The 23,819-nt window shown below is 31.6% G+C and overlaps 2 protein-coding genes across 6 annotated transcripts; one reads left to right on the forward strand and one right to left on the reverse strand.

Annotated features, from left to right (window-relative positions):
• Window positions 1-820: 820 nt before the first annotated feature.
• LOC105330856 (protein MIS12 homolog) lies at window positions 821-6,231 on the reverse strand. Of its 2 annotated transcripts, none has more exons than XM_011432781.4 (7): window positions 6,029-6,231; window positions 4,964-5,165; window positions 4,294-4,361; window positions 2,637-2,735; window positions 2,027-2,170; window positions 1,680-1,800; window positions 821-1,545 (listed from the first exon to the last, which is right to left on the reverse strand). In XM_011432781.4, exons 2-7 carry the CDS (start codon window positions 5,133-5,135, stop codon window positions 1,430-1,432), a joined length of 720 nt encoding a protein of 239 aa, XP_011431083.3. In that variant the 5' UTR covers window positions 5,136-5,165; window positions 6,029-6,231; the 3' UTR covers window positions 821-1,429. The 2 variants fall into 2 exon arrangements, with proteins under 2 accessions (XP_011431083.3, XP_019923921.3); XM_020068362.3 differs by lacking the exon at window positions 6,029-6,231 and adding an exon at window positions 5,830-5,952.
• A 210-nt stretch (window positions 6,232-6,441) lies between these two features.
• LOC105330857 (golgin subfamily A member 6-like protein 24) lies at window positions 6,442-23,659 on the forward strand. 4 transcript variants are annotated; one of them, XM_011432783.4, is made up of 25 exons: window positions 6,442-6,633; window positions 6,819-6,995; window positions 8,013-8,145; window positions 8,310-8,401; window positions 8,512-8,646; window positions 9,445-9,562; window positions 9,700-9,776; window positions 10,255-10,338; window positions 10,476-10,595; window positions 11,558-11,620; window positions 11,908-12,045; window positions 13,002-13,121; window positions 13,453-13,557; window positions 14,175-14,303; window positions 15,010-15,099; window positions 15,482-15,556; window positions 15,937-16,062; window positions 16,457-16,530; window positions 16,692-16,724; window positions 16,822-16,996; window positions 20,492-20,551; window positions 20,918-21,016; window positions 22,297-22,410; window positions 22,792-22,837; window positions 22,967-23,659. In XM_011432783.4, exons 2-25 carry the CDS (start codon window positions 6,839-6,841, stop codon window positions 23,511-23,513), a joined length of 2,910 nt encoding a protein of 969 aa, XP_011431085.3. In that variant the 5' UTR covers window positions 6,442-6,633; window positions 6,819-6,838; the 3' UTR covers window positions 23,514-23,659. The 4 variants fall into 4 exon arrangements, with proteins under 4 accessions (XP_011431085.3, XP_019923923.3, XP_019923922.3 ...); XM_020068364.3 differs by having other exon boundaries at window positions 15,016-15,099; XM_020068363.3 differs by having other exon boundaries at window positions 11,911-12,045.
• The last annotated feature ends 160 nt before the right edge of the window (window positions 23,660-23,819 follow it).

Genomic DNA, 23,819 nt, shown 5'->3' on the forward strand with positions numbered 1-23,819 from the left:
TCTATGATTCAACAGAGTCAAATGGATTCAAAAAAAGAATTAAAGACTTTTCAAGTTCTGGAATAAAAAAAAGCTCGTTGTTCTGGATTGTCTTACTTTTTAAACAGGTCTAAAGGCAATCTTTGTTTTTGGAGGATGTTAATGAATTTCAAAATTCTAATTTTTTTTTACCATACTCGGAAGTCCGCATAACAAAGACATGGTGAAAGTTTTTGGAAAATTACATTGGTATATAACAAGCCTGTGTATATATTTCATTGGGAAACCTTAAACAGCATATTAAAATTAAACTATTGATGGTTTGTAGCAATTTAAAAGGGTTTTGTTAAATCGCAAAACGGAAACTAGATCTGAAAGCTGAACAGAAAACCTGGTGGACGATTACCACAAGTATTCATGAAACCAAACCTGACACGTTGTAAACAGCTACCTATTCGCATGTTCTTTCCATGCGATCGCTCAGGCAAAATAAATACAGTATATATGTACAGTCAAACCTCGTTATCTCCAACTAGGTGGGACTGGTTATAAACTTCGAGATATCCGAATATTCAAGACATCAAGGGTAAAATACTTAAAATATAAGTGGTTGGGACTTAACAAATCACTTCGACATATTCATTGTATCTGAGATAGAAGTATTCAAGATACCAAAGTTCAACTGTAGATACATTCATGTCATACATTATAGAACTAACACTTTAACCAACTGTGCTTTGTTGTAAGTTATGAAAAAAAAGAAATTATGAGAAAGGAAGTTTTATTCCTCATATTTATATCAACATCAGTATGTAATGGTACAAGTACCGTGATTTGTCTAAAAGAAATGTCCCACAATCCACTGCGCTTCTCAATTAGGTTTCTTTGAATAATTAAAATGATATATGTGCTCAAAATGTTATGCATATGTGATATCCCTATGCATAGGTTTTAAATTTACCTGTAGTTTGACATTTTTAAATTAGAGTAAATTACACAGTTGAAAATTTGAAAAGCTTCAAACAACACAATATTTTAAAACAGATTTAGCATGAACGTAATCTTTTTCAAACTGTTCAGTGTTTTTGTTGATTCTGGTTACATACACAGTGCTATTCAAGTGTCAAAGAACAGGAAAGCTGTACCTACGATAATATAGATTCAACCAGTAAATATAACTTAACAATTCAACCAGTATTCAAAACTTGATTAGAAAATACATGGAATAACTTTTATTCTATAAACTATAAAATTACTTTGCAATTTGATTTCCATGGGCATTACTTTTTGAATAGATATCAAGAAAAGAAGATCGCATATTAAAGAAGTGTTTCAAGTTTAAATAATTTAAAATCATAAAGTAACAAATGCAGTAATATTTGTCACAACAAGCTAGTAATTCAGTAAATTAAAGAAATATCAGTCCACAACACAATGTTTTTTAATCGTCTCATCCTGTTGTAGAGTTAGTGCTTCCTTTTGGTTCACTTTCTAGTCCATTTACTGCACTCATCAAATCTTTTGTCTTGTCCAGAACAAAACTGAGAGAATCTTTAATACCTAAAACTACGAAAAATAAAAATCATTTCAATAAGGGTTTTCTACAAAAAAGCCCAATATAATTTGCATGTATTCTAAATGTAAGTACCAGTAATTCTAGAGTAGAACATGTAGAAACTATAATGTTGGAGGGCTCTTACCTCCAGCGTCTGTGGCAGAACTATCCAGCTGCTGAAGATACAGTAAAGTGTTATCTGCATGTTTCTGTAGATTCTCGATATCGCTGACCTGCTGTCTCACACATTCATTTCCATACCGAACCTGACAAATCAACAAAGCAAAATCTTGTGAAGAAATATACACAAAACACGTAGAAATTTAAATGCATCTTTAACTTTCTGTATTTTGTCTGTAAACCTAAATTAACCTTTATGCAAAAATAACCAAAAACCAAATAAAACTCCAAAGTCAAAACTACTGCATTGCAATATTCAATATATAAATCATAGCAAAATGTGGCCACACGTGAAAACAAGTGAATACTTACAGCAATGATGTGTTTACGGAGCTGTTCCATTTCTGTGTCCAGTTGGCGGTCCTCCTCCGGACTGAGGGGGTGTGTCATCTGTACCCTGTCCTCAGGGAGGACAACATCCTCAGGAATGGTGAATACATTCTTTAAAAGGTATGACTGAAAATGGAGGGAAAAAAAGAGAAAATTTAAGCTCAAATAAAACCAATCCCATCATGTGTTTTAATTTACAGGTGCCATATTCCAACTGACTTCTAAGTTTGGTGAAGAATATCTTGCCAATCGCACTGATGCATACATTCGCAGCTATAAACAACTGCATGTTTACATGTCTTAATCTTTATTCAGTTTTGTTCCCTCATTGGTAGATTTAAAATAAATATTTCTTAAGAACAAGAAAGATCAAGGAGTTTGCCCAGTAAGCATATTCGATACCAAGGTTTCCAGTGTTTCTGAGAAGAAAAAAAAAATGTGAAAAGTTGATGCCTAATACAACTACAGCAACTGGATTTATTTTGATCAGAAAAGCTCACTTGAGTTTTCGCTTCTGACAAGTTTAAAACCACATAGCTAGCAAAAATTTTCCGACTATGTGTAGGATGATGTAATAGAAAAGTTTACTTACTTCTACGTGATCAAATTTTTTGTCCAATTTTTCTACAAGGACAGACTGTATCGTTTCCATAGCTTGTTTAGTTTTCTCAGGGGTTATGGTAGTGCCATACTGCAAATACAGATTAAAAAGCTGGTAATCATGATAATCATGGCATCAAAAGGATAACAACAAAAAACAGAGTACATACATCTCTTGGATAAGTTGAGAAAAATATCATCATCATGTATAAAATTACAAGAATATTTTATTATAAAATAAAATGTCCCAATTAAAAGTTATATTGTTAGTCTGTAATTTGAATAGATGCTGCTCAGATACAATATTTAAAGTAACAAAATAACTATACAACATTGAAATGGTGACCATTTTAAAATACAATTAATAATAAGATGAAATCACTTAGAAGGACCTCTTTGCCTTAACCCTAACCTCTGACTTATGAATTTAGTTCATCAAATTTTCAAAAGATCAAGATTGTTCCAAAATCCTTTATCCAAGAAGGACTCAACAGTGCATAATAAGGCAGATAAAGCCAAAGGGAGAAAAAAAGTGATCAGCTTTGACCTTACATGTAACTTTTGACTTAGAAACTAGGTTCAAGGTCATTGGATACATTTTATCAACAAGCACAAGTACATGTACCAATACCTAAAGGTAACCTTTAAGGTATGTTTGAGCAAGATCGAACAAAAGATAAGAAATCATGGTCAAAAATGGATTTCAAAGAAATTTATTACGACTTTCCTGTTTGACCTCAAATCTTGGGTCAAGGTTACTGGATATCCTTTACCTACAAGCACTCTTTATGTAAAGTATGAGCCATTTAGGGCCAATGAGATAATATATGTCCAAAGATTTTCCCCAAGGCTGCTATGACCTTGACCTTTGACCTAAAATCTTTGTTTAAGGTTATTATTAGTCCAAAAGGTCACTGTGGGTGAAGTTTGAAACAAATTGGACCAAAAGTAGACCATCTATACCGCAGTTCTGCTATGTCCTTCAAGTTTGGCCTAGAAACTTGGTTGACGGTCAAACCCTTTATCAAAAGGCACTCTGTATAAGAAGTATTGACTAGTGATTTCAAATGAAAAGATGGATGGACAAATGGATCATTATAGACATCACCATAGCAGGACTATAATTATGCCTGGTAACTGTAAAATGGGATTGATAACCCATAAGGTACTGTCCAGAATAAATAGCTAATGACTCATGGATAAACTAGTTCTACAAATGTCCATGGGTAAGACATTAAAAAAAAATAACTACCTAGAATTAAGCTGAATACATGTGACAGGACAGTCAGGCAAAAAAAAAATATCAAAGAAATATCAAAGGGCAATAACTCTGCTGTAAGTATTTCAATTTACTTCCCTATACCTGAAAGGGCATACAAATAGAAAAAATAAAATAATTTGATAAAAATAATATACCACATGATATAAATCCTATTTTTCAATATGCAATTTTTAAATGCAGTTTAGTTACTGGGATTCAATATGACCTTTATTATTTAAAAAAGGCTGCAATACTTTTAATCTATGAAAAAAATAATGTGATGGTACAAAAGTACAGTAAACATCAAATAATATATCAAAACCATTTCATTTTGTGTAAAAGATATCATTTCATTTTTAAGCTCAAACACACCGATTCACACTCTTACCCCTTCATTTATATATGCTTCCATGTGCGTAAGGCCCTCTCTAAGATTTGTGATGACAGCATTATATACTGAAACAGATGTCTCAACATTATATATTCTAAAATTTCTGAAAATAGAGTTTTATTACTAAAGAGTTTTAATTTATTGATTCACCCTTGGCATGATAGATGATACATGAATACATCTGTCTCCTTTATTCAGATTTTCTCCTTTTAAATATGCTTTATCATATAATATACCGTAAATAATTGGTGGAAAACAAATTCATTTTTTATGATTTATTTTTTTGGCACCAAGCAAAAAAAATAAGCCAAATTGTGCCCTAAAAATGACATTAAATTGATAATAATTTGAATGTAGTCTCTGGCATATACTTGATTAATGATATATCTTTAATGTTATTAATAATCATATAGTACATGTAATGTTACTCTATTTCCATTGCTTGATTGTGGAAGGAAAACTTCTTCAGAGCTTTCAATATTATACTACTGTAATGATTTGAGAGAAGTAATGATGTACATTACCACATTAAAAACGTGAGACTAAATCTATTTGTTCAAAGGAAGATTTTCCCCCATATATGTACCATGCTTACATGTTACCAATGACATAGATTCCAACTAATATGTTCCTGATCATATAAATGAACATGTTTGTTTAATTTTACCTCCATTGATAAGTGATTTTGGTGTGAAGCCAAGATATTGGCATTCATATTCAGACAACTCCCCCTGTACAATGTCATTCTCAGTATCAGCAGCTACTGTTGACAGAGACGACTCTGAGCAGGTGCTTGGCTGTTCTACAACATCTTCCTCCAATTTTTTTTCAGGATCCATTTTTCCTCAAGAATCCATTTATTCTAGAAACTTTTAAAAAATACCAAAATTTGAACACTAAGTAAAAAGGACAGTCACTGGCCTAGTATATTTGTGATTGACTATCGAGTATAGTCATCAAAGAAATTGTATGTAAAGCTTAAAAAATATTTATTATCTGGTGTATGACCAATTCTCGCCAAGCACCATTTCTCGCTAGTGCATTGTTATGCCATTTCCCGCATATAATTTTATGTGTTGATAATATGATGTAACAATGCACTGGCGAGAAAAGTCCTTGGCGAGAATTGGTCATTTGCCGGATAAATTGCAGATTATTATGAAAATTCAATGTTTAAATATGATCAATCACCGACATAACTCACATAAGAGATTTTATTTACCGGTTTTAAATAAATAAATTGATGTCCAAATAACTATGAGATATATGGTATCATGGTATGTAATTATACATGTAATATAAAAGAACTATCAGCTTGCAGATCTAGAGTAATGTCAATGGGTAATTGTGGTATTCGGTAATTGTAGTGTATTGTAATCACTAAATTTTTTTGTAGCAATTGGGTGTAATGCACTTCTGTAATTGTAATGTAATGCATTACCTGCATGAATATGCCAGTATGCCAAATCAACATCTTTAGTAGGTGATAGTAATTTTGATTTAAGTATATGGTTCGATCTTTTATCGTCTTACGATATTTAGGTATTTCTGGCAGGTAATTGTTAAAAAAGCCAAGAAAAAGTAAGACATTTCGGACTATCGTGATCCCAGCAGACGTTACAAATAAGTTAAGGTTATATAATGCAACGGACTTAATGTAAATTCAATATAAATTATATTGCATCAATGACACAACACATGAATAATCTAGATTATAGACGAGGATACTTACTTCATTACTTGCCGAATATTTTGTTAAATTTTGGCGCGCCTTTACTCTCCAAATAATAACTTTTCAAAACCTTCTTAAATATACCTTCAGAAGGAAACTTTAAAGGGATAAAAATTAATAGTATTGATAATTCCTATTATTTTCTATTTCAAATGTTAGTTGTTTACAGAATATACCAAAAAGAACAGTAAATTTATTTTTGTTTCAGGATAAAATCACAATAAAGTCTAGACCAAAACCGTTGTATCATTATTCCGGATAAACGCGTGTTTAACATCAAAAATACTTTTCAACACTACCTAATATTATATTATATCACAATAATGTTTTTATAAATGATTTCTTCCAAAATGTCTGTACCATATTTGAATTTAGAAATATCATTACAATATTGAAAACAAAAATTCCATACTTTATAGTCAGTTGTCGTCTTCCGGTGTTGAGCAAGATTTTTGTTTTGTTTTATCTTTTCCAACAAAAAAGAAAATAATAGCTTAATCTGAGTAAAAACATTGTTTCGTGTATGCATTGTGCTTTATGAGAACATTATACTCTAATTATTAAAAGTTCATCCACTGAAAGCCATCAAAGTGAAGGAAAAAGAGGTAATGTTTTCTTTTTAACCATGCACCTTTTTGTATGTGTTGAAAGCGTGGAATTCCATGTTATGGCTTCGAAATAAAGATAGTGTAGGAAATAAATATTCAACGCCGTTGATGTGAAATTTATATAAGTAATGTGATTGTTCATTATTTTCATGTTCTGTTTTTACAATGTTAACTGTAAATAGATGGTCAAGACCAAATCAAAATGGAGGCCAGTTCAGTATTTATAAAAACGGAGATTGAAGATGCAGAATATGAGAGAAGTTATAACTATTCATCGAATGATACATTAGTCAATAATGAGGAGGACTATACAGTCACGGTCAATCCAGAGGCTGTATTGGATATCAAATATGAACGAGGTAAGATATGTGTACCACGTCTTAAAAATGATTTGTTGTAAGGTGTGACAGTTGGGATGAACACAGCTTATAATTAAATGAGTGTCGCAGTTAACTGGAATGCAAGGAAATAACGAGAATCATCTCAAAATCCAGCAAATTATATCAAATGTAAGCATTTATTTAAATGTAAGTTACGATTAATAATTTTTCCTTTAAAACTCTGAATAATCAATAATAATGATAATGAATTGCTTTAAATTTAACTGCTCTCTTTTGTTTGAATTTGCTAGATTTTGAGAGGATTTCAGTGACTTCCTTGGATTCTGGTTATTTGTTAAGCCGTTAATACAGAGTTCTTTCCCTCTCTTTGAAAGTGATTGCTACGTCAGATTGTAGGGTTAGTGTTAGTGTTGTCTGACTTTTTAAGAACTCCACTGAGAATTTGCTATTAGCAGTATAATGTGTCATTTATCTATTAGAAGCATGACATTCTTGAAATACATTTTTATGGTTCTCAACATTTTCGAAAAAGTTTTACTATGCTAATGAGCAGCACTACACCACAGTGATTAAAAGGGATTTATTTGAAATCTTTGTATGCATAAAGAAGGCTAAGAGCTTTCAGTAAACTGAAATTGAAAGGATGTTTTACTCATTAGAAGAAGTATGCGTTTTTAGAACTAGTGTGAATAGCTTATTTATATATGGACTATGAGCAATTAAGCATTTGCTGAAAGGTAGTTTTATGACGTATAATTGCTTAAGCATGTTGAAATAATCAGTAATCTGAGCTTTGTTTGCTCAGATTGTATGAGATACTTGCATTACCAGCATTTATTATTTTTATGCTACATGTACATGTATTTCATAGGGATATACGCCATAGGATATAGAGATCTGCTCTTTCTATTTCAGCACCTGACCATGACAGAGAATCATACAATATTAAATTTTTAAATTGCAACTTTTATATTGCTAATTTTTGATTTTGTTCTTTTTTTTTATGTATATACATTGTATCTGTGAATTTTTCAGAAGAGGACCCCACTTCAAATAATTCAGAATCAATAGCTGCATTTTCCAGCAATGCCTCTGGCTTAACCGGTGACAATGATGTTTCAGACTCTTCACAACCAAAAGAACCACCTGTGCACAAAGAAGTGAACAGGTATGGCAACACAAGTGTTATTTTTTTAAAAAAAGAATTATGATATTTGATATTAAAACTTTTTATACGAATATTTTTATAGATAGATATACATGTAAATTTTAACTCTTTTTGGTGCATGTTTTATTAAATATAGATTTCTTTATACTGATTTTTCAATTTAGACGTAAAAGGAAGTTGCGTGTTAGACGTTTGGATGCAAGACAGATAGAAGAAACATGTGAAGAGAATGAAGAAAGCGCAATGATCAGCCAAGGTAAATATTAATTTGTTCAATGTTAAATCTACTCATCTTTATGATAACATGTGTCATCAGTATCGTTGTCACTTATCATTTTGCATTATTTTCTGCTGTACTTTATTTAGTGAAAACTGAACCTGAAGAATTTTCAACTATTTGGAATTCAGAGGACACCAACAGTTTTGATGGCACAGCTATCAAGATGGAGGACACTGACAATGGTTTGGGTTCAGACTCCAATTACATGGAAGGGGGCAGCAGTATGTACTTTAATTGATGTTTTTTTTTTCTTCAAACATATTGATACAAAATTCACTAACAAAGCAATGGGAGTGAAAGAATAATCTCCAGTTGTGGAGAACTTTAGTGATTCTTTCTGTGTAATACAATGGATCAGATGTTTTTGAGCTTCTTACCTGCACGTTTGTTTTTTTACCTGTGTGTTTGCATTTCACTTTTACTTTAACTCTTAATAAGGCCTAAAAAAAAAAGGTTGTGTGTTTAGGGTAACCCGACCTAACCTACAAAAATGCCCTGATCCTACCATTTTTAGATGTCTGTTTTTATCCGATTGTGAATTTTATATTATTTCTATTAAAAAATCTGTTTTTAAATATGACACAAACAAACATTCTTAGGATTCATGCAGAAAAAAATATGATAAAAATAAAAAAAATCCCTACCTACCTAACCTAATTTTTTCATCAGTGTTACCCTAAACACACAATTTTTTTTAATAGGCCTAATTTAAAAAATTGGACTTATTGCTTTTATGGAATAATGAATGCAATTAGGCAGTTGTATTATGGTAAATTGTATTTTAAGAGAACAATGATGCAGAAGATATTCAAACATACATTTAGTACGTATTTAGTGATTCTTATCTTATCACACCCATCCCAAATATATTTGGTTTTTTTTTTAAAAATTAAACCAATTTTTCAAACAACTAATATTCATCAGGTCATTACCAGTATATAAACTTGTCTATTCTTACCTGCACTGCAGTTTTTATCAGGTTAAAAAGATGATTTTTATATGAAATTTGATTGCACAAGATGGAACAACAGAAGTTGCACCTGGAGAGGATTTTGTGATAAAAACTGAATCTGAAGCCCTAGAGGATGAAAGTTCAGCATATTCCAACCATGTTCAGAGTACTAGCAAGAGGAAACGGTATGTACACAGAGAACTATATCAACAAGAATATGCTTTGATATCCGATATATGCACATAAAAGAGTATTCAACATATGATCTGACACGTAAAAGAATATTCAACATTTATCATCTTTTAATTTATATTTGAAACAGACGAAGCCTTGAAGAAAATTCAGATGCTTTTCAGAATGTTCCAGTTGGAAATCTGATGAGTTTACAAGAGTTTGAAGGTATTTTAGATTTTGATATATGATGTGATAAAAACCTATCAAAGGTACTGATATATGTGTTTTTATTTGTATACAATGCCCAATGTTAGATTGTACAGCCATATGTTATGTCTTTTAAGTTTGAAGTCTTCATTATAAACACTTTTTTCTATTTTCACAGTAATGATGCTCTTTTATATTCAGGCATGTATATGTGGATTTCTTATTATTGAAATAGTTTTCATTTTTGTATTTTTAAGTTCCATCATTCATGGTTTGTTATTTGTAATTTTTCTGTTGTTTCATTTATTACTTGTGCAATTTTGTTTTTTGTTATGACATGTCCTATTTAATGTATTATCATGATTTACACGAATATTATTATTTTTTTTATATATGTTATCAGGCTTATTTCTAGTCTGTAAATATTTCCTTACATGTAAATTGCAGTACATGATTTGTTGAGAAGATTCTTCTATAACTACATGTACCTTTATAGGAGATGCTTCAAAATCTATTCGTGGAAGAACCGGCAATCGTAGCACTGAAGCAAAAGAAAAAACCAGAAAAACCTGGTTTCTAGGTAAGCAATGGCTTTCTGGGATTTTACTTCTGCAATAGAGAGAGGAGAGAGGAAGGAGAGAGAGAGAAAGAGATAAATAGAGAGGAGAATAGGATTTTTTCCATAACTTTATTTTTTTTTAATGAATCTTTTTTCAGATGAAGATAAGGGAATGTGGAAAAGAAGGTCATGGTATGAAGAAGAGGCTAAGAACATGATGCAGAAAACTCAAGAAGACCTGAAACAAATTGAAGAATTGTACTCAAGCAAATCTGGTGGTAAGATTTTACTGATCAATTTAATCATAACAGAATCATTTGCAATAAGTGTGATATGTTTGAAAAACAAAACTAATGCTTAATATCATTTGTTCACTTGGGAAATATAAGTCCAAATGCTATAACTACATACAGTAAAACTCGGTTAGAGTGAAGTCCTAGGGACAAGTGGATTTACTTGTTATATCCATAATTCCTTGTATTCGTATAACAAATTCGTAACAACAGGTGTAGCAAATTCACTACATACATTTTTTTCCTTCCACATTACTACCTTTTTTTAAGGCATAAAATGAAATACCTTCTCTGAAAACCTTAACGATGGGATGGAAAATCGAAGGATATATGTTTCAAACAATTGCATCAGTTGGTTTGCTAAGTTTTCAAATCAATGAACAATTCACCGTAAAAGGTGTCATTTTCATTATTTTTCAATTTTGCAGGACTCAGAATTGGTTTGCTCTATAAATTCATTATAATCACGTTTGTTAATTAAGGTAAAAAATTGCTTGGATTTATTAAAAATCTTGCTTGGGACTCAACAAAACTTTGCTGCATCCCAGTTTTTTCTATATATCCGTATACGTATTGTACTAAAAAAGGATCGCTGTATATGTTGAAAAAAATGGCTGATTTTTTACTGGTACACAGTTTTCATTTTGAACTTGCTCTGTTGTACCCTATTAGGCCATAGTCATAATTCATGACATTTAAGAATGATATCAATAGTTTATTGTTTGTCCTTGTGTAAATGATTGATCCGTAGATGATATTAAGCATTTGACTTTTGGTTGCATGGATTTGGAGTTTCATTGATCAAATACAGACTTATATCAAGAATTTTTTTCTTTGTACCACAGTCAATTGACTGATCTATTGATGATATGTAAATGCAACTTACATGTATAAAAAAAGTAAACATTTATGTCTATTAATTTCCATTCCTTTAATTTTATTATCAGGACAGTCAAAAGAAACGTACATATCCATTTTGCAGTCTTCAGCAGAAAAGCCAGAGACAAAAGGTTAGCTAAAACGACTTGTTTTTGAATAATTACCATGTAGTTTGAGGCATATTTGATAATTTTTAGGTGCTACAACTATTATATTTTCTATAAAAAATTCTATGGTTTCAATAGTGATTAATATATTTTCTTGCAGATAATTTGTTTTGTTCATTTAGAGATGTAAATGTATTCAAACTGACACAAGCTTAAATTCATTAATGTATGCTTTAAGTTACCTGGTTTAAACAGAAAACAAATGAAAGACATAATATTAAAACCATCTTAAAACATGATTATCTTTTAAGTAGAAAACAAAAGAGAAGTTAAAAGACTTGTTGGAAGAAAGAGATCTCGATATGAAGAGAAAACAGAGTTAATGAAGAGAAAGACAGAGGAGGATGAGGAGTTCATAGACAGTCTGAAAACCATGTTTAAACGCCCAGGTAATTTATTTGAACTTTGATTAAACAATATCAAACAAGTTGCAACCATGTGTAACACCAGCCCCACCCCCCCCCCCCCCCCAAACATATACACACACACTCCACCCCCTCCCCATCCAACACACACCTATATTGACATTAAACTAACATTGGAAGTCTAAAAACAATTTTCATTTTCAACATTCAGCTGAGATGTTTGTATATATCAGACAAAGTATAAAAACTATGTAGAAATATCTAGTTAAGATATTTTATATAAATTACACAAAGAGAAGATTTTGCAAATTTTATGATGATCCATGTAATACATTTACAAAAATTATTATTATACCTCAATATGATTATTCTATATAACACAACATCTGATAAGTTCTAGACAATCACGTGCCTGGGCAACAAAACGTTGTGTCTCCTAGGGAATAAATATCATGTCTCATCCTTGGAAATCTCGGGTTTTTTCATCCCAAAGGTATGAAAAAACCAATATGAGTATACTATGTTGACAAATATGATGAAATCCAAAATATTTAATCATTTAAATTCTCTTTATGTTACGAAAATCAATTTTACTATATTTGATTCCAATATATGAAAACAAAGATAGACAATTAGAAAAAAAACCCAAAGATCACAACGTTATTGATTTCGACAAGTCAAAAATTATTAAAAATTGACGTCTGTTGTATAATCATTTGTTGTTCGGTATAATAAAACTTTTACTGCATGAATGTTCGGGAAATATGAAGATTTATTCCCCCAGTAAAATTATATTTCCCTCGGGCAAAGCCCTCGGGAAAGATGATTTTTCTTGGGGGAATAAATCTTCATATTTCCCTCACCATCATGCAATAAATGTGTATTGTGTTGCATGTTCATGTGTAGATGAACTGGCCGTAGTGCAATTACAGTGAAGTACTTAATGATAAAAAGATATTCAGTTTGCATTTTAATTACAGCTGATACCTCAGAACATTCCAATCAAAGTATTGACAGTACCTCATCTCCTCCTGAGAGCGGGGCCTCAGAAAACTGTGACAAATCGGCAATTCTCTCAACGTCATTATTAACATTAACAGGTAAGAGATAATAATAGGCACGACTATCACTAACAGGTAAGAACTATGCTTTTAGTGTCAAAATCAACACGAACTGTTAAGAAATAGTGACTAAATTGGCTGTGCTTTTATCATTCTTAACAAAAATGGTAAAAAATGACTGCAAATTGGTTATGTTTATATACATGTATCAGGACATCCCAATGTGATTACAGCTTTTGTCCTTTCAGCTGACATGTATATCATACAAAAGTAACGACTGTACATGTACATGTATAGGCTTGCATTTCATAAATAGAATGTACTTCTCTTGTGATATTATAAGTCATTTTATGAAAACAAATGGTTTCAGAATTATCTGAGTTTAATGAGAGAAGAAGAGGATCAAATAAAGTTCCTATTGAGGAAGACAAGTGGAAAGAACTGAGTAGCAAAAGTAGTGAAGAATTAGAGCAAGGTATACATGTACATGTACGAACATTACAATACTATAGCAAGGTGAAACATTGTACAGGAAAAATTCTGTTCATAAATTTTTTTAAGGCAGATCTGATAAATTAAAGGGAATTTGTTGTTGCAGTCCACTGTGTCATTGCAGAAGTATGAAATGTAGAAAAAGTGAACTTCTAAAATAAAAGTTGGCTTACAGTTTATGTATACATGTAAAGTAATATACTTTAACATCATAAATTGAAAAAAAATCTGGATATTTTCTTCAGCTATAGGGCCAGTAAGGTCATTAACAAATTGTTTTGATCTGACTTCTTTTTCAAAACCTTAACAATAAATGAATTTAAGAATTCAAGATGGAAATTGTTGTTAAAAAGTTAGAATTCATCGCCAGTAGATGAGAGTTGGCTATTTCCCAAAAATGTAACGTATTGCTGGAAACCCTTTAAAAACTTTACCTTGTAAGCGAAAAGCTGTTCAGAATCTGTATTTGTACAAAATTCAGTTTTACTGATTAACCATATATGGAAATAGATGATCTTTGTCAGAACAGAGCGGATTTTTCATTTCCAAATAAAAAATATTGAATTGCTATGAATGCATTGTTTTCGATTTATTTCATAGAAATAGCTGAATTGAATGGAAAGAGAAGGCTGACTGTGCCACGGAAATCCATGTACGAAGAAAAGACGAGGGACATGAACCGCAAAACTCAGGAGGACGAGGAACTAATCAAAGGGCTACAGTCACTCAGTAAGTACTAGATACGCAGGTACTTGTATATAATTACTGCAAACTTGCACTGCTATACAGTGTTCCCAATAAGGATGATACTATACATGTTCCCAATAAGGATGATACAATACAGTGTTCCCAATAAGGATGGTACTTTACAGTGTTCCCAATAAGGATGATACTTTACATGTTCCCAATAAGGATGATACTATACAGTGTTCCCAATAAGGATGATACAATACAGTGTTCCCAATAAGGATGATACTTTACAGTGTTCCCAATAAGGATAATAATGTTCTGTATATTTTTACTCAAGGTTTGAGCATATGAAACAATCATGGTATCATATGCTCAGACTTTCAGTAAAAATAAGCAGTTAGACATAGTACATTTTATGTGAATGAGGTACCTTTCAATTTTACATAGATGGTACTGCCAGATGCGATGTCTGAGGGTAAATTTTGTTTGCAAGGGGTAAGTGGGCAGGGGTCTGACTCCTAATGGTAATTTTGGCAATTTTTTACTGCTGTTTGTGAATTAATTAACTTTGAATTTTCTGTGGGGAGGGTGGGAGGAGGGGTTGAAATCACCCCACAACCTTTTGTTGTTCTATGCATAATACAAATTTGATTAAAACGAAAAAAGAAGCTTCTAATCCAGATTTGTATTCTTGTAATTGATATACATGTGCATGATTGATATGTGTTATTCTTTGTATTTGCTGGTAAAGGAAAACTGGTGAGCAAGGATTCCAAAGAATACAAGCAATTACTGAGCGATACCTCAGTGCTCTCAGAGAGTATTAAGGAACAAGGTAATGTCAGTTTAATGTCATTATTAACAAAATATTGTTCACGTACAAGTAGTTTTAATAAGAATAGTTTTTTTTTTTAACAGGCAATGTATTGTTTAAAAAATTAAAATTACAAATATTTAAGCTTTTGAATTTAAACATTTTCTTTAAATAATTAAACAGAACTCTTTTTCTCAAGGAGATTATTACAGTTTAAAAATTAAAGAGGGACTATCCTTTGTAAAATAGTTTATAGTAAAAAAAAAAAATATCATATTTAAAATTGCAAGGTAAATCTGATAAATAATTAGTTGACCACCCAGCCTCCTTAAAAAATGAAAACATTAATAACTCGTTATTTGTTAAATGTTTTCATAAATTACATGTTCTCTGTGTTTTGTAGTTGAAATTTCACCGAACACTTTCGAATACCAACCTGGACCAGGAGTACCAGTCAAAAAGATCATCATGCCAACAGGTCAGCGTAACAATATTTGTATTACAATGTACAATAAAATTCAATTGAATAGCCATTCAAACTACTAAGATAATTTGTTTAATTCCCTTCATGTATCATGTTTTCATTAATATCAGTTGAACATCATTTATATAATTGTGGATTTTGTTGATGAGTCGAAAATCCTCAAAATTTGAGTTTTATCGAAGAAAGATATGTGAGTACAGGTTTTATTCATAGAACCATTGTGTATTAACTAACATATCCTGCATCCTCTGAATTTTACAAAATCCATGAAAATTGATGCCCTTTAATAATAAGGAAATTGTTATTATGATTACAAGAAATGTGTTGAAATGCTGAAGTCATACTTTGGCTAATGACTAATTTTGTGATTACAGAAAACTCTCTGACATATTTAATACCACAGAGATGGGAATCGGACGAAGCATTGGGAGACATGGCTGAGTATGCACCAGTGTTATATAGCAATAAAAAACATCCTGATCTCAAGGAAAAAATCCCACGTAAGTTATATTTTTATTTACATGTGTCAGAGGTTACCCTGTCTAGGTCCTACATACATGTAGACGTTTTTTTGCAAAACGAGAAATGAATAGAAAACCCCAGTCAACTTGATAATGCAGAAGTCTCACATGTACTACGTGATAGAGATAAATGAAAGGAAGGTTTTTGTTCATTTTACCACTGCATATTTTAACTATATCATACAGTCAAACTTTGTTATCTCGAACCTTCAAAACTTTGAGATGTCTAAGGATTCAAAATATTGAGGGTAAAATACTTTGAAAAATAAGTGGTTGGGACGTACAAATCACTTCGACATATCCATTGTATTCGAGATATCAGTGTTCAAGATATCAAAGTCAAACTATATTTTTGTTATGATTTATTTGACAGAATGGAATTTACGAGCTCCAATGATTGCAAAAATATGGAGAGACTTACCTGAACATACAAGAGAGGCATATAAGGTTGTTAATGATTTTAATTTTTTTATCCAATAGAATTTTTTTTTTATTTTGATCAGTAAGAAATCAATATTATGACTTTTTCTTTTTAAGCAATACAGTGAAATGATTATATTGCTGCATTTTATGCTTGATAAATTATTTCATTTGTTTTTTTTCTCTAGGCTCAATGTAAACAGAACAAATTAAAGAAAGAGGTACTTTGCATTATCCTTTTTATCTATTCTTTTAAAATTGCAAAGGTAATGAATCACAAAAAAAACCTGTTTCTATGTTTCATGTTTACTTTGTAAGGATGATCAAAAGAAAATGTTGGAAGAAGAATTAAAGAAGCATTCCTCAAAGAAACCGAAACAGAGCCGTGGCAGCGATATAGCGTACCGTGCCAGTGTCCCGGCCCCGCCCATTGCCCCCGTCAGACAGTCACAGCGCCTCATGTCAAAGTCTAACAATACTGCGACTGCAGCTGGTATGTGTAGAACTAACAAAGGGTTAAATTGACTGGGAGTGTGCTATCTGAATATATCACGTACGTTATTAATTGGTTTCAATATGCGACTGGTATATGTAGAGAACTACTAGTAACAGTCAAATGGAGAAGGAATATGCATATCTGGATTATCATTTTTAGCTCACCGAGACGAAGTCAAGGAGAGCTTATGCTATACCCTCGGCGTCGGCGTCGGCGTCGGCGGTGGCGTCGGCGTCGGCGTCCGGACCTGGTTAAAGTTTTTGTTGCAGGTCCTGTATCTAAGCTATTACTTGTCCTATCTTCACCAAACTTGCATGGGTGATGCATCTGGACCTACTTATGGACTTGAAAGACTTGGATGCTGAATCTGGGTCCTAAATTTTAGATGCTGGAGGAGGTTAAGGTTGTTGGACCAGGTTAAAGTTTTTGTTGCAGGTGCCCTTTGATAGCAATATCTTAGTTACTGCTGGTCCGTACATCACCAAACTTGCATGGATGGTGTGCCTTATGATACTGATGCACCAGACAGGCTTGAGTGCTGAATCTGAGCTATAGGTTTCGGATGCTGGAGGAGGTTAAGGTTTTTGGAGCAGGTTAAAGTTTTTGTTGTGGGTGCCCATTGATAGCAATATCTAAGTTACTACTGGTCCTAACTTCACCAAACTTGTATGGATGATGCGTCTTATGATACTGATGCACCTGACAAGCTTGAATGCTGAATCTGAGCAATAGGTTTCGGATGCTGGAAGAGGTTAAGGTTTTTAGAGCTGGTTAAAGTTTTTGTTGCAGGTGCCCTCTGATGATTATATCTTAGTTACTACTGGTCCTTACTTCACCAAACTTGTATGGATGGTGCGTCTTATGATACTGGTGCACCTGACAAGCTTGAATGCTGAATCTGAGCAATAGGTTTCGGATGCTGGAAGAGGTTAAGGTTTTTAGAGCTGGTTAAAGTTTTTGTTGCAGGTGCCCTCTGATGATGATATCTTAGTTACTACTGGTCCTTACTTCACCAAACTTGTATGGATGGTGCGTCTTATGATACTGATGCACCTGACAAGCTTGAATGCTGAATCTGAGCAATAGGTTTCGGATGCTGGAGGAGGTTAAGGTTTTAAGAGCTGGTTAAATAAAGTTTTTGAAACAGGTGCCCTCTGATGATGATATCTTAGTTATTACTTGTCCTTACTTCACCAGACTTCCATGGATGGTGTGTCTTATGATACTGATGCACCTGACAGGCTTGAATGCTGAGTCTGGTTTCGGATGCTGGATAAAGTTAAGTTTTTAGGAACAGGTCACATGTTTAATAGATGATAGTACTATATCAAACTTGCATAGTTGATTTAACTGTAATATGAATGAATCGCAGAGGTAGCTTCAGATGCAGAGCTTGATCTCCATTATCAAGGATGCTAAAAAATAAATCTTAGTTATTACAGGTCCTAACTTCACTAAACTTGAATGGATGGTGTGTCTTATGATACAGATGCACCTGACAGGCATGGATGCTGAATCTGAGCCATAGGTTGCGGATGCTGGAGGAAGTTAAGGTTTTAATTGCTAGTGCCCTCTGATGATGATATCTTAGTTATTACTGGTCCAAACTTCACCAAACTTGCATGGATGATGCGTGTTATGATACCAATGCACCTGATGGGCTTGAATGCTGAATCTGAGCCATAGGTTTCGGATGCTGGATGAGGTTTAGTTTTTTGGAACAGGTCACATGTTTTATAGATGATAGCTTGCATAGTTGATTTAACTTTATTATAAATTAAATGCAGAGGTTGCTTTATATGCAGAGCCTGATCTCCATTATCAAGGATGCTAAAGAAATCTCCTACCTCACTCAAACCAGCTCGATAGATAGATGTGTTTGTTGATAAATTATATAACATGATTCCTATGATATAGTATTGTATGATATGAAACAATATTGTTTGATATGATACAATATGATATCATATGTTATATTATAAAAAGTTATACAATACGATATGATATTGTATCAATTTTTTGGATATTTTATGATATGATATTGTATCATGATACTGTTATGTATAGTATTGTATATTATGATACAATATTGTATAATATTATATTGTATTTTTAATTTATTATTTTATCACATGATACAATTACATAAGATATTGCAAAATATTATATTGTATCCTATGATACAATATTGTATATTCTATAATATTGTATCATACAATATTGTATAATATGATATTGGTTTCAGTAATATAGAATTATATCACATGAAATTGTATTATATGATATTGTAATTTTATATAATATTGTATCATACGATATTGTATGATATGATATTGGTTTATATGATATATTATCTTATCACATGAAATTGTATTATATTATATTGTAATATATATTATTGTGTCATATGATACAATATGTATAATATAATAATGTATTTTATAATATTTTGCTTTATCACATAATATTGTATCATTTGATAAGAATCAAATTATATTGTATTATATGATATAATATCATATAATGTATCAAATATGTTTCAGTGTCATTCAATACAATATCATACTATATTATACAATATAATATGTTTCAATGTTATGATGTATTATGTAATATGATATTGTAATATAATACTATATTGTATTATATTTTATGATATTATGTGATCAAATACAATAAGGTATAACACAATACAATGTCATATCATACATTACAATATCATATCTCATTATTGTTTATTACGGTATTTTATTGTTTTATATGATATATATTATAAATATGACATGATACAATATTTAATTTTATATCATTGTATTGATTAACATATGAACATATGATTATCATAAAAAAAATTTATCAGATGATATACGATATTTTGTCAAAACAGAATCCATGAATATCCAAGATCATAAAGTATGATTTTCATATAAAATGATAAAGGTGGTCTTATGAAGGTGATGTCTCATAATGGTGATGCTCCGTCTCGGTGAGCTTAGTAATCTATGATTACCTATGTTTTTAGGGTATGACCTTTGGTGTAATTTTTTGAAATACAATTGGTGTACAGCGTGTACTGGTCCTGTAGAGTGAGAATTTGCAAATCATTGTTACGTCATTTATAATTGTGATTTTTTAATATGCAAATGGTAGACTGTAAAAGTGCATATTTTCGTTGGGTCAACGTTTTGTTGTTTTTAAACAAAAGAAGGTTTTGTTGACATTTAATTTCATCATATCTTGATCTCTTTGTATTCATTAATACTTGGGTTAAAACTCCGTAATGGATTTTATTTCTTTGATTTATAAATCAGTATAAATACTGCCTATGAAAAAAACAATATTAAATCCTTAACAAATATTTCTGCTTCTACAGTATGTAGAATTCATCATTGAATGAATGAGAAATCCACATATCTGCAAAAGTTTAATTGGTCAAATATTAGTTGTAATAGATCAGATTTTTTATGTTTGGTATGAAACATTTTTTTACAGATATAAAAGTGAAGGATTCACCAGAGAGAAGCTCAAGTCCTGGCAGTGGAAATATAGATTGTAAATGAGTAAATTTATATCTCTTATAAATTTGAACTGAAAGACAGATGAAATATCTAATTTACTAGCAATGATTACGGTAAAACATGCTTATAGCGAAGTGCCAGGGATGGGCGATTTTGCTTCGTTATAAGCGTAATTAGTTATTTCCATACTATTTACAACATGAAATAAAGTAACGATAAGGAAAATCATTTCGTCGTAAGGGTCAATTCATTTTAAATGTGTTTGCTATAACTGTGTTTTACTTTACATGGAATTTTTGTTTATAAACACAATTTTCTAGAAATAAATTTCATCAGTGTTTACTGGTAAGTTTTCCTTACAATTCTTTTGATAAATGAATGTTAATTTTTGTTATTACAGTAAGAAGGTCCAAATATGCAGAGAAAACTATGATGCTTAACATGAAATCAGAAAGAGATAAAGCAATGATGGCTGAAGCAAATCTACCGGTGCCTCGAGGTATTCCATCTACTAGATATGACAATAAGAAAATGGGTTTTTTTTTATATCAAAATCTATGACTGTGTTCAATATTTTGTAAATACACATCTCCTAGACATCATAAAATTGAGTGAATTTTAATTGGTTGTCTTTGGATTAAGAAATAAAGTACGAGTTTTCGTGAATGTTGCAGAATAACCTCCGAGGTCGAGAAATGTTGTTTTGAAATATAAAAGCCGAGGCGTTAGCCGAGGCTTTTATATTTCAAACAACATTTCGAGACCGAGGAGGTAATCCTGCAACATTCACGATAACAAGAACTTTATTTCTATTCTACTAACAGCCCAGTATTTCTACGGATCGTTTCTCCTATAGAGAGACGATCTAGGTCATTTTGACGGCTGTTCCGTGTAACCCCAATGGTTTTGTTGGTAATGTTTACATGTGTATCGATCAAAGGAATCACATGCAGATGACAGAAATTTCTTTGGTTTTTTAATACTCTTATCTTATTTATAAAATATCTTTGAATCATGTTCCTAATATTATAAAGGCAATTTAATACGATTATTACTACTACACGATATATATTTTATGTAAAAACATGCAGTGAAAAAATGCTAGGGAGGTGCAAGGAACAGCCGCATTGATCTCTTAAAAATAAACATTTGAGGCAATAAACATCATTTTGACTGGAACTAACACGTGAAACTGACATGGTTTTAAAACTTTTTACGGTTTGAAGTTGTACTTTCATAGTCAGTGCGAGACAAATAGGTATTTCTGATCTGATAATTTACTGAAGACGTTCGTGGTATATTGGAGAATAATGTCCGCGGCATCTCTTTGATCTCGGCAATAACTGTAGTAGAATAGTTATTAAAGTACAGTCAATGTGGTTCTTAATTAGTTTGTTAATTATCTTTACTCTAGTACACCTGGAAAAGTTATTTGTTGAGGTTAAATCTTCCTATTTCTCAGTGCTGTCATGTTTAAACTATTGTAACAACTATAAACTATTCTATTTATAGACGAATTCTTCCCAGTTCTAATTGCAGCCATGTTTAAACTGTTGTAGCTACTATAAACTATTCTATTTGTAGACGGTCCATCATTACAACTTTAAACTATTCTATTTATAGACGGTCCATCATTACAAGTTTAAACTATTCTATTTATAGACAGTCCATCATTACAACTTTAAACTATTCTATTTATAGACGGTCCATCATTACAAACTTAAACTATTCTATTTATAGATGGTCCATCATTACAACTATAAACTATTCTATTTATAGATGGTCCATCAGACAGGTTGCCTGGTTCCCATTATGCTCTGTCCATGCAAATGATGGCATTGAAAACTCGACAGGAGATGGCTACCCTAGCTCAATTAATACCTCAGGAAAAAGGTTATTTTTATAAAAATATCACTGTATTCATTTACATGTAATATGCAGAGGAATTTACTATTCAAATTTTTATCAGGCATTGTCCAAACATTTTCTGACAAGTTACTAAACAAAGGCAGTTTAAAAATAATGATTATTGAAACATTATTCATAGCTATTTTTTTTTTTATATACAATTTTTCAACAATAATAGATCCTATCAATTTTAGAATAAATTATAGTTTTTGAGTTCTTTTTATGAATTGAATTTGTTAATGAATTTTTTGGCCTATTCAGTTCATTATACTGAATATTAAATACATTCCAAGGGTTTGTATGTAAAATTGAACTACTTCATTGATGATATTGATGCTTGTTCTAACAAGTTTATTTTTTAAATAGTGGCAGCTATTCAGTCAAGGCAAGCCATTATACCAAAAGATCAAAGGTAAGTTATCTTTATCTTAAAGATGATAGTAATCTTCAGGAGTATTTATTATAATGAACATTTGCAGAGTATGTTCAACAATTTAACATTTTTCCTTTTTATGTAAAACTACATGAACATCTATTTTAGAATTGAGGAGGAAATCGAAGAAAATCCACCACCCACAGTTTACATCATAGACCATGGAAAGTTAGTTCAAGCCAGGCTGAATGGCAATCAAAGAACAAGTGACAGTCCCCCAGTGCAAAAAGACGTGAACTTAAATCAGAATTCTGTGTTCTATGTGCGAAAGTCACGGTACAACGAAGAGCCTGAGAAAAGTGTTGTGATGGAAGAAAGTGTGCTCATGTGTTCTGAATGTGGGGAGGAATTCACCTCGGTGTCCGACATGGATTCACATAAAACTTTATCCCACAACTACAAACCTTCTGTTGTTCTACCCAAAGAAGACACTGCTTTGCCATTCATCAAGTTCGAACCAGTTGACGAGGACTTTGACAAAATAGAAAACTCGTCTTGCTATGCAGAGGTTGATTCAAGTAAAGGAAGGAAGAAAAAGAGCAAAGGGAAACTGAAAGTGAAAGTAGGCAAAAGCAGAAAAAAATCGTCAGATGAAGCGCAAACAAACTGTGGCACCTGTGATACAGATATAAAAATAAAGACGGAGGTCTTATGACTAAAATGTAAATCCAATGTCTTTTAAACCGTTTTATTACTTTGAAACTGCACCACATTTAATATTACAAATCAGTAATTTGTAATGTTCTGCAATTGTTAAACCATTGACATTTATAATTTTACATATTAAATCATTTTATTACACTCTGTCTTTGTTTTTGATATTTCAATAAGCATTGTATGAAGGTCAAGTGTATGTATATACTTATAGATATGACCTGTAAGTCACATATGTTAGAACTTTTACAATCTGAACATTTTTTTCTACCAATTTTTATTAGAGCTCCGCTCTGTGAGCGCCCTA

This window comes from Magallana gigas, chromosome 2 (genome assembly GCF_963853765.1).
Source record: "Magallana gigas chromosome 2, xbMagGiga1.1, whole genome shotgun sequence".
Lineage (NCBI taxonomy): Eukaryota > Metazoa > Mollusca > Bivalvia > Ostreida > Ostreidae > Magallana > Magallana gigas.